The sequence below is a fragment of the Scomber japonicus genome, chromosome 14 (assembly GCF_027409825.1).
Source record: "Scomber japonicus isolate fScoJap1 chromosome 14, fScoJap1.pri, whole genome shotgun sequence".
In the NCBI taxonomy this organism is placed as follows: domain Eukaryota; kingdom Metazoa; phylum Chordata; class Actinopteri; order Scombriformes; family Scombridae; genus Scomber; species Scomber japonicus.
In genome coordinates this window covers 10242832-10254983 of record NC_070591.1, presented here as the reverse complement: position 1 = coordinate 10254983, position 12152 = coordinate 10242832, and the positions used below count along the sequence as shown (strand labels likewise).

The 12152-nt window shown below is 39.9% G+C and overlaps 1 protein-coding gene across 1 annotated transcript in view; it reads right to left on the bottom strand.

Moving 5' to 3' along the window:
- Positions 1-12152, bottom strand: part of kcnq5a (potassium voltage-gated channel, KQT-like subfamily, member 5a) — a 102534-nt gene that overhangs the window by 12326 nt on the left and 78056 nt on the right. Inside the window, exons 6-8 of the mRNA XM_053332754.1 lie at positions 11154-11264; positions 10865-10960; positions 7030-7118 (exon numbers count right to left, since the gene is read on the bottom strand). Of these exons, the coding sequence (XP_053188729.1) occupies positions 7030-7118; positions 10865-10960; positions 11154-11264 (296 nt within the window). The remainder of the gene's footprint in view (positions 1-7029; positions 7119-10864; positions 10961-11153; positions 11265-12152) is intronic.

Genomic DNA, 12152 nt, shown 5'->3' with positions numbered 1-12152 from the left:
GCCACATTTTAACACTTTTTCCAGACCTCAATGTCTCACCTGAATTTCAGTCTTTTAATCAGGTTTAATCACTTTCACAGAGGTTGGTATTTTTTCTTATGTATTCCAAAATGGTTTAAGACTTTGAGAGGTTATTTCCCAAATTTCCAATGACTACTACATTAGCCAAGTGATTTGTCATTATTTCCCAAACTTTCCTCTGCCGTTGAACTTTATTTTCCACATTTTTCCATACTTGCAAGAATTATGTAGAACTCCTATATGCTTCAGGTATAATAAATAAACCATTATCTGTTCTGCATCTGCTGTATTCCACTAATACTGAAACAACGACATATTATTTTTTTGTCTAAAATACTGTAGATAGAGTTGTTTTTATAATACTTTTATGTACAACCAGTTGTTGTGCCTCTGAAAAGAGAAGTGCAGCAGTGATGTAGGGAGCATGCAGTAAAATGAGGAAAAGCTACAATACCAACATCTGTATACAGAAATGTTGATGGCATATGTTGTTGAAGAGTCATTCCAGATAAATGAGTCCAGCCCCATGAATTGCTCATGTCCTTTCCATTATTTTTCACTAAATTGTCATGTTTTTTTAACAGCTGGGACAAGTTTCTGTAGAAATCTGCATTACCTGGACCAGTGATTCATCAAGTGTTCTCACCATTATGACTTTTAAGTAATTCCCTCAGAAGAACCTGACAAAATCTCGAAATCAAACTGTGGTTGGTCATAGTGAATATGAATGAAACAAAAGACATTCATGTGGCTGGACTCAGAGCAGTTTCCAGGACAATTTTAGGTGGACTAAGAGAGACATATGGATTAAAAGTAAATAAATAAATACATAAATAAAGGGGAATTTAAAGCTTATAAATGTTTTTAACTTTAACTTTCATCTTGTTGAGCTGTTTTTCTAAGGCAATTGACGAGAGTCTTAACATGCAATTTTCTGATTGCTGCAAATTTTGAACTACTATGGGAAGTAAAATCTGATAGCATTTCCTTTAATCCCAAAAAAGTGCATTTTTGTCAACAGTGTAATGGTCAGTTTTGGTGGAATTCCCCTTTAATTTTCAACACCGTAACAAATTCTTGCTCGCATTCGACAGGCAGCAGGCAGCACTTGTTGCAGACTTAAACCTTGATGGGAAAAAAGGGATTGAGGAAGGAGGTAATAAGGAGGTTAAATTCATTTTCTTTGTTCTACTCCATGCTATTAGTCATTCATTCCCACAGGATATTGGGCTCAGGACAGAGAAGATGATGGTTAGTACTGTAGGTACCTCCTATATTTCCGAGTATACCTTCGGAAGAGCCTCCCATTACTTAGACCCTTACTAGAGCGAAGGAGAGAGGTATGAATGAAGGAGAGAATGAAGAGGAGGAGATAAACGAGGAAGGATATTAAAAGAGGAGTTCAGCAGAGAGAAGAAAAAAACTCTCTGCTGTCAATATTGATGCACAGTAAATACATAGAGGACAGGATGGAGACATATTTCAGAGAAGGATGGGGATGGATGAACAGGGATTTTGTGGAGGGTAAACCCACCTGAACTCAGTTTTCTCTGATTTTAGGATGACAAGTATACAGTATGTGATAATGTGACTTCATGACACAAATCAAGTCATCAAACAAAAGCATTATTCAGCTTGCTGCTTTCTGGGACCGGGTCATGGTGGCATCAGAAACCTAGACATCCTTCACTCACGGAGGATCTGGCAGCAACTCACTCCAACCCAAAGAGAGCAATTAACCTAACAGAGAACCATGGCCTCAGATATGGAGGTGTTGTCTCTCACCCTGACCACTTCACATTCACCTGCAAACCTTCCCAGTTCCTGCTGGAGGTCACGGTATGTTGAAGCAAACAGAACCACATCTCCTCCCCCCTAGCTGGGCCTTGATATTCAAAAACAATTGGTGACAAGGGACAACCCTAGCAAAGCAGCTGTCATTGTGGTTACATAAGGACTGAATGGTTCGCAGCATCAGCCCTTGTAACGGCAACTCCTACAGCACTGCCCTAAAAGTGCCCCAAGGGACACAGTTGTAAACCGTCTCTAAGTTCACATGTAGATGGGTGTTCAAACTCCCATGACCCTTCAAGTATCTCTGCAAGGTTTAAGAGCTGGTGGACTGTTCCACAGCCAAGATAGGATCTGTATTGTTCCCCATTAATCCAAGGTTTGACAATTGGCCGAAGCTTCCTGCACCCTGGCATAAGCTTTCCCAAGGAGGCTGACTAGTGTGATCCCCCAATGTTGGAGCACTCTCCAGTCCCCTTTTTTGAAAATGGACACCAGCGCTCTAGTCTGCCAGTCCAGAGGCACAGTCCCTGATCTACATGCAACAGTGAGCAGGCATGCAACCCATGACTGTCAAACAATGTCAATAACCTGCAGGAACTCAGGACTCGAATCTCATCCACACTCAGCTCTTTCCTTCCTGAATTATCTGATGATTTGCCAGAGCGTCTTTGAGGCCAACTGAAAATCCTTCTCCATCACCTCCCTGAACTTCTCCCACATCCGGATTTTTGCTTCAGCAACCACCTGAGCTTGCACCCTTTTGACCCTGCAGTACCCATCTGCTGCTTCAGGTGACGTCTGGGCCAGCCAGACCCAAATGCCTCCTTCATCTTGACAGCCTCCTTCACAGCTGGTATCTACCAGCAGATTCCTGGAGTGCTCAACAAAAAGTTTAAGTAGTCTCCTCATCAAGAAACTTCAGCCATGTTCACACGCTTAGGTGAAATTTGGTGTTTGCCAGTTTAGTCTAGTTTGCTAATTGAATTGTGAGAATTCTGTTATTTAAGGTCAGTTGGGGGGTAAACCGTGCTTAAAACACAAACACAGGTAAGTTGAGCATAATTTGGAATAAACCTTGTTTGATTTTCCCATGACAGAGTGAAAGAGGTAAACAACAGGTTCGAACAGACCCTTAAATTATCCTCCTGTACCAGCGAGGCACACACACACACACACACACACACACACACACACACACACACACACAGACACACCTGCCTCCACACACACATAACTCCAGATTAAACCCATTATCCTTCATTTCATTTTGGCTCTCACTGCCAATATCCAGCGCTCTTGCACTCAGCGTGATGTCCGCTGGAGCACTTTGTGGTGCACCTAATGTTTACTACTGCTGGTGTTTACAAGTCTGCTTAAACGAAAACCACCAGTCGTTTACCACGGCACCTACCGCCGCCGAGCAGCCGACAGTCTGTTAAACCACTAATAACACAGAGCACTGTGTGTTCTATTGGTGGAGGGGAAGACATAAAGAAGAAATAGTGCCATAAAAAGTGCGCATAATTATGATTTCACAAGTGTAAATTGGACTTAGTGCTACAAAAGTTTCTAAGAAAGGAAAGCGTAATTAAACAGCCTTTTAAACAGAGGGATTTTTGGGGTATGTATGTTGTTGTGGATGCAAAAAGGCCCAATTAAATGCTGTTTTGTTTAAGGATGAGAAGCACATTTGTTTGTCTGTTTGAGAGTATTTAAAGTGTGTGTGCGTGTGTGTGTGTGCGTGTGTGTGTGTGTGTGTGTGTGTGTGTGTGTCTTAAGTTTAAATGCCTAAGAAGCTGCTGGCTCAACATAAGGCCCCCAAATGTTGCCAAAGAAGCGCTGCACTGTAAAAACTATACAAGCATAATTAAACTCACAAATCTCTTTCTGTCTTCTTCCCCTCTCTAAAATCCCCTATCTCCTCTCCCCTCCCTTTTCAACTTTGCTCTGTCTCTCCTAGACTTGTGTTTGATGAGTTATATAAATACCATCCCAATGGAAAAAGTGCGTCATGGTACAGACATGGTACAGACTCCTCTCTTTGAAGGCGTGTATGCATGCAAACGCACACACGCACACACACACACACACTCCCAAAGACGGAGCCCATCACCCTACTCTGCCTGAAAGTCAAGTGCAGACAAAAGTAAGAGAAGGGAGGAGGAGATGGAGGTAGACGAGACAAATTGTGAGATGGACAGAAAGAAGTGGAAAAGTCAGGTGGGAGTAGAATAAATGAAAAAAGGAGAATAAATCGCGGAGAGGCAGCACACTGCATCCTGAAATAAGTCATTTGAAAGTAGTTCTTGTGGTGCTTTATTTGCAGTATAGCCTCGATCTACCTATGTGTGACATAAAAACTCTGTCATCTGTACATCTCGTTTTCCAACGTCCAATGTTGTCCTGACAACTCAGATTTTCTTTAATCAGAACACAGCAGCCTTGTTCTTATGCATAACTGTCCACTACAATATTGCTAATTATCCTTTTGTAAGTCAAACTACTGCAGTTTACCTTCTCTTAGATTTAATGTTACTTTTCTCTATCATAACATCTCACTTTGGAGCGCTCCGTAGTGAGCGGAGTAGTTACAGCACATCCCTTATATCCACAATGTCCCTGGTTTGAGTCTGGCAAGGGACCTTTGTTGTATGTCATACCCATCTCTCTCTCTCCCTCCCCCCTTGTTTCCTGTCGGCCTTTCTGCCACTAACTATCTCATAATAAAAACCCAAACATTTCACTTTGCCAGGCTGCACTGGTGAAACAGAGTTTACCATACAAGCAAAAGCAACATAATGACCACCAACATTTTCTTCACTAATGGTGACTTAGGAATTTGTAAGGGGTAAAGTAAGGGTTTGGTCAATCACTAAATCAATCAATCAAAAACCAAGTTCTAAATCAACCAACCAACCAACCAATCAATCAATATAACCCTTCAATTGTAGTCTTCAATCAACTCACCAACCAAAATACCTGGTCGATCTCAATAAACAGACAGATGAAGACAAACTGATCAAATCTACACACCACTACCTGTGCAGAAAATATAATCTAAGACCCAGACATTTAATATAAATAATGAACAAACAAACAAATGAATAAATAAACCCTAACCTGAAAGTCATCATTAGACATATGAGAGATCCAATTTATTAATCTATAATAAAACGATTAATTAAACAAGCCTTCAAACATATATTTTTTTCCTATTGCACAAAACAGCATTTACTCCATAAGACAAAAGGTGTTAGGACAAAACATTAAGCATATCATTTAATTTCTGTGTGTGCTTGTGTGTTGTTTTTTTGTGTGTGTTTGCAGGAATGAGCCGAGAGTCATACAAACCTGTAAGTAGTCTCGCCCTGCTCTTTCCTTCAAGGGTTAGTGCGATGAAGAGGAGACAAAGGGAGAGAGATCAGTATTCCAGCAGATTAAAATAGCATTAAAACAGAAGTTTCCACTAATGGTTATGGAAGGCGTCAAGCCAAGAGGCAGTCAAATAAAGTAACACATGCAAGCTATGGCCATGCACAGTAAGATTATATATGTTAGCTGAAAGACAGGCACAGGAATCAGAAAGGTAAGGCTCTGAATCATGTGTGTGTTTGTGTGTGTGTGTGTGTGTGTGTGGCAGAATTTAGCATTATTGATATTTAACTAAACACATACACAACTTGCCAACAGTCATTTGTAAGTTGTTCCTTACTGTACTTAACACACTTTCCTATCTGTGAGGACAAAGTAAATTCTTCTGATGTTAATCTCTTCAATCTCTTTGTCTGTTTGCATCAGGTAAGGGGCTCCTGAATGTCACACGCCATTCTGAGAGGCAGCGGGACACAAATCAGCATTTCTTTCACATTCCCTGACTGAGGAAAAATAAAAAGCTTAACCTGTACTCAATAAAACCTGAAGGAATGTGTTTTGGGATCTGGTTTGGGTGGAGAGTCAAATCTCTAGACTAAAACGATATGAACCACTAACTTGAAAAAACTGAACTGAAAGTGAAGATACCGACAAACATTTTGGATGTTAGAGCAAAACTTATATCCAATGTCAAAAATCACAAATGCATGAGTTTATGAATCTATAACTTTAATATACCAGTATTTTTTATACCAATTTAAAAGCTGAAGTCATCCACTTTGTTTTGCTGATGTTGAATTGGCCTCTGCTTGTGTATCAATGATTGTGAGAAGCTTACTGCCTGCCTTGTTAGGATTTTCAGATATAAACATTTCAAAAATTTCCAAACCATAATTTGTTATAATCAACGGGGGCGTCCTCATGGCTTATTAACAGAGCTATGTACACTGGCCTGAGGAAGGATGTCAAAATGTTGCAAAATAAAATTAAAGGGAGGTTTGATTTAGTGTGTGGGTACTGCTTGCACTGCAATATTAACAGCTGGTTTGAATCCGGCTGGTGACCTTTGTTTGAAGCTATCCCGCTATGTTCAGCATCTCCCTCCTTTAATTCCTGTCATTTATTTACCATCAATATCTATATCTCAGCAACTTTCTATATGCCACAAACCTCTGATATTTGACTCCCAGATATGAATGAGTGAAACTGTCTGAATGTGTTAAGTGTATTAATGTATTAATAACGATGCATGCTAAGCAAAGCCATCACTGAGCAGAAGGGCTGAAAACAGGTATGCTTATAAAAGAATGACTATAATGCTGCATAACAGTGAAATATATGGAAGAAAAATGGAGGAAGGGTTGAAGCCACATCGATGGGACCAAGCAGACACCGGCTGAGTGGGAGAGATGAGGAGAAGGGCTTGAGCAACAGCGGCCATGTTTGTAAGTCTGTAAGTTGTTACCTACTTGGCAGGGCTGCAGGTATGCAACGCCTTCAAATGAGGCTTCCAGGTAGCAATGGAAACCGAGTTCTCATCAGCAGCATAACTACGCCAGACACACTACGTGCAGAGTCGACAGGATAAATAAAATAATGATAAATGAATCAATTAATGGGGTGAGGTATGGGAGGTAAAAAAAAAAGGAAATAAAAAAAAAGGTGAGGGGGAAGTGTACACGTCCAGGAGGAAGTGAGAGAAAAAGGTGAGGAGGGAGAAAAAAAAGAAAAAGCTGATTAGTTTTTTTTTGGTAGTGTTGATGCATTATGAGTGGGGGGTTGCCAGAGGGAGATGGAGGGGGTGGTGATGGTGGTGCTGGTGGAAGTGGTGGGGATACATGCCTGAGTGGGGGGAGGGCACTTTGGTAGTGGTGCCAGGTGGCTCTGAGGTAGGGACGAGCACCGTCGGTGGAGTACAGACGCCAAGCCGCCTGGGTGAGGGAGGTAACAGAGATGGACAGGGCACACACACAAACATACACGCACGCACGCACGCACGCAGGCAGGCACACATACATGACACAGAGGGGCAATGGCACAAACATGGTGAGGAAAAAGGGAGTGTGATTGTGATATATGTGAACATGTAACATATACAAAGCTTTCAATGCATGTAACCAGCTGGCAGCCTCATTAGAGATCATTGGATCTTGATAGTGGCCAAGATAAACTTGTGTTCCTAAAGAGATTACTGATTGGTTTTAATCTAATAGGAACTGATCATTTCATCACTGATACATAATGTTCAGATAATGTCAGCTAGCTAACCACGCTGTCTCGTTTGCAAACTGCTCCTCCTGTCTTGTTCTTGGTCTATGGAAAATGTTCATTTTTTCATAATTTTTCTCTGGTAATCTTTTTTTTTTTTAAATGTTAAACAATTTTTGGGTATCAAAAATGATTTAAATGAAATAATCCAAGAGGGGAAAAGCACTGCTCACATATTGAAATAGTGATCAAGTGGTCACATGTAGACATTGAGGGTGAGATAAAAGATTTTAAAAAGTGGTCATAATGTACTAAATAAAAACTGTTCGATGAAAATATAAATTCAATCTGAAAACTGGTTTTGTTTAAGTTAATTAAAATTATGTTTATATGTGTATGTTCTATTATGTGAGTTATGTAAAGTAGTCTGAGCTGAGCTGTAGCTACATGGACTACAGGAAAAAATAAAAAATGAATCACTTTAAAATGTGACTATAATTTCATTGACTACACAAGCATTTAAACTATAGCTGCACTGGAAAACCTATTATCCAACATCATGGATATTGGTTGCTTAGTTGGTAGCGTTTTTTTTAGTTTAACCCTGTTGACTCATCTTCAAAAGTGTGTTTTGAAGCACTGATGTCAAGTAAAGAAAACTAACTGTAATGCAGATTTGAAAAAAAAAGAAGAGGCAGTTTTTTCAGAAATTCAAAAAACAGGTTTTCTTTTTATCTTAAGCTATTATTTACTTGCTCTTTGCTGAACCTCCATGATAGCACCAGGTGTGGTTACAAGATTTGTGTCAAGAATGGAAAGCCTTTCTATAAACACTTTACACAGACAGGGTGGGAAATTAACACCGGCCACCTGCCAAATGCTGGTCAATTTTGGCTGTTAGTTGATACAATACCCTAGAGACCACTCTAAAATCATTTGGACATTCAGCCTTGGTCTAAAAATACAGTTGCTCGGCAAAATAGTTTTTTTTTTTTTTGCAGCAGGTGAAATTTAGAGCAGACCAGCTGTTAAGGCTTGAAGACAGTGGTAATATCCATCCCCTGCAAACAGACAGAGACACGCAGAGCACACACACTGGTTTGAAGCGTGGAGAGCTGTGTGAGATGGAGGGAGTGAAGTGACGGACAGAATAATAATGTCATCCACATATTTAACACATTAAAGCTGCTTCCAAGTTTCCGGTTACCTGTTGAGGAAAATGTTATGAGCTTGGCAGATGACAGACAGTGACCAGGTGCTTGATACAAAGCCAGTGAAACAGAAACAAGATCAACACACACAGGATTAATTGCTCCCTTAGTGTGTTATTCAGGAACAACTGGGCTCCAACTGGACTTTGTCAAGCATAACAACTGATACGTATTGATAAGAAGGAGAACAGACAGTCCACCAGACAGCCAGACAAAACAGTATTTTAATATGAGCAGTGATCACAATATATCACCAATTTCATTACTCATATCTGAGGATGTTATGACATACATGTGGTCAGACAGCCAGACAGGTTTTTAACAATCCCGTCTTTACCAATCTAAACCACGTATTTGGATGTGAAACAAAAGTAAACGCACCCATCATTATTATATAATATATATCCACTACTGTAGTAAGAGAATATTAAAGGACCAGTGTCTAGGATTTTCTGGATCGCAACCAACTGAATACCCCGCCCCCACCCATCTGCAAAACTTGTAAAAGAAATTGCAAAAGGCCCTCGTTCTAGAGCCAGTGTTTGTCTGTTCTGGGCTACCGTAGAAACATGGCAGTGCAACCTGAAGGACTCCGTGGTCCAGCAATACTTATTTTCAGGTGATTATTATTATTTATTTATTCGTTTATTTATTCAAGCATGTTAAAATAACAAAACAAAACAAACTAAGAAAATAGAAATTACATCAAACATTTTTTAGACAGACAACAAAACAATAGCATCCAATCTTCGAAAGGGTGTAGTATGAAATAACTTTTCTAGTCCTACCGCTTTGTTATACACTAAGAAAAACATGAAAAAACATATTTATGATTGTTCAATCCCATGTCTGCCCAGTCCGTTTCACTACATGCCACTCAATTCTACACACTGGTCCTTTAAGTCAAAGTATCTGTGAAAAGTCCCATAATACATGTTGTGATGTGCTTTTCCACTTCCATTATCTACACCCTGCATTGGCTTTTCTAGGGTTATTGGTCTACTTCAAGTGAATGCTCCATTAAACAACTGGCACAATGGATTATGAAATATTGAGCACAGAAAGTGTCATTTCTTGGCTACATTTGTAGGTGTGTTTGAAAAAGGACAGGTACTGGCAGCCTGCGGTGTCATATTCAGTCTAGACATTTGGAGGATCCTATCTTCCTGTCATCAGGAAACTGATGTAGTCTCACCAAACCGACAGTTTGGGAAACAATATTAGATTCTCAGGGTTAATTCCACTTTCAAATATGTAGTCTCGAATATTGGGTTACAATAAAGTTTTTGACAAAAATGTCTGTGGAAGCTGAATCAAACAGCTGCTATACTATATCCCCACATTTTAACAATAAAGTTAGTCACTAAAATATTAGCTAACTGACAGAAATTATAACCACAAATATGAAAATAAGCCTTGGGTCGAAGAAAATTGGATTTCCTTAAGGACAAAAAATACCTTGTGTTTTTTGACTCCACCTCCCCCTCAAAAAAAGATAGTTGTCAAAATCAAAAAATACTTTGGTCAATACTTCATAAGGCAGACAATGAACAGACACACATACACGCAAAGACACAAAGAAACACAGAGCAACACACATCCCACACTTGTGGGTACACACGCACTTCACAGCACAGTACTTATTGTTCATTAGTAAGTAATGCAGCTGGTCTTGTCTATTACAGTGAGTGACGGTGTGGAGGTGCGTCTCCCTAGGGAATGATCACCATGGAAACGGCTCATAAATCCCAGCAGCGTGTGTTGCTGTTGGACCTGAGAGACGGCAGCGTGCCTCACACACCGTTAGTCATCATGAAGCTACACACCCTGACATTACGTGGATGGGCTATACACACACACACACACACACACACACACACACACACACACACACACACACACACACACACACACACACAAACACACACACACACACACACACACACTGAGTACACTCTTAATGAAACACCTTCATCCAGATAGGTGAAAAGATAGTGAAAATACATAGCATTTGATATATTCCAAACACACTCATTACAGGTTAAAGAGTGGACACACACGCTTATGCTTTAAAAAGGGACTCAGGGACACACATTGAAGGGCTTATAGACAGTCAAAACAGACACACACATACACACACATGAAAATTTGCGCACAAAGGTGAAGTAGTTCTCTCTATTCACCTTGGTCCTCAGCTGCTGCCACTGCAAAAAAAAAAATCCCAAAGTGAGTGCCTGCTCTCTGTATGTGTGTGTTACCTGAATGAGGCTGGCAGCTGGGTTCCTCCTTTTTTCAAAGTGCTTCTGTCGATGCTGCTCCTGCACCTTCAGGGCAAAACCTGACCCTAAGATACCCTACACACAAAAACACACATAAACAATGAGTTTTAAACCCGCAGAAAAACATGATCCCTACTCTTGTTAGTAGTAGCTTCACAGAGCATTATAGATTACAAAAGTAATGTATGTAACAGCGTGTTCGTGTGTGTGTGTGTGTGTGTGTTTGTGTTTGTGTTCGTGTGTGTGTGTGTGTATGTGTGTGACTCACAGCTGGTAGGGCAAAGAATGAGATCCCCAGAAGAGCGAAGCCAGCTGACAACAATCGCCCTGTCCACGTCTGCGGGGTCTTATCACCATAGCCAATGGTTGTTAGGGTGATCTGAAAGGTCAGAGGTCAACGGTCAGGTAACCAAGGCTTTGTCTGAAATCTCTCCTTCTCTTTTACTCTTTCATTACTTCCTATATAATTACCACTCAGGAGTTATGTAGTAAATAGTCATTTTGCATTATCACTGTCAGATGTAGTGTCACACAACTGTAATAAATTATGAAATGTGGCACGCTGCATTCGGACGTTCAAATAAATGGGGGAACAGAAAATATAGTGCACAATATTGTGAACAGGAAGTGATTTCAGACACACTTTAGGATAGGTTAAACCACACAACTACTAATAATACCGATGAAAAATGAACGGTTTCCTTACTATCATCCTAAAATGCAAATAAAAAGATGTAATTTTGTGCAGCATCTCCTATTTAATCCCATTTCATAAACTCAAATTCATGCAAAGCTTTTTGTGAGCAAATTTAATGCACAACCAGAATGAATTTCTTACAGTTGTCCATGGCCTCATTCCTACTACATCTGTATTTGTTCCACCAATTGCTTAAATTAAGAAGGCAGAGTGAAGAGCAAAGGATGCTAAAGCAAAGTCTACTGTTTGTTGCCATTTACTAAAAAACAACCAATTTAGCCACAATATATAATCTAATTAGTTTGTTAACCTTGATTATCATCCAAGCCCACACTAGCCAATCAAAGCAGCAGATAACTACCTTGGTGATTGCCATGGTCACAGTTGTTTAATGACTATTCAAACACATCTCAAGGGCAATTTGAGATTTTTACTGCGCACAAGGAACAATGTTAATGAGTCGATTAATTTAAATTCATACTTTAGCAAGAGTATCAATGCATACTGTTATGTACTATACCCATATCTGTTGAAAGGCTCATTGTGTTATATTCAACAAGTCTAAATATA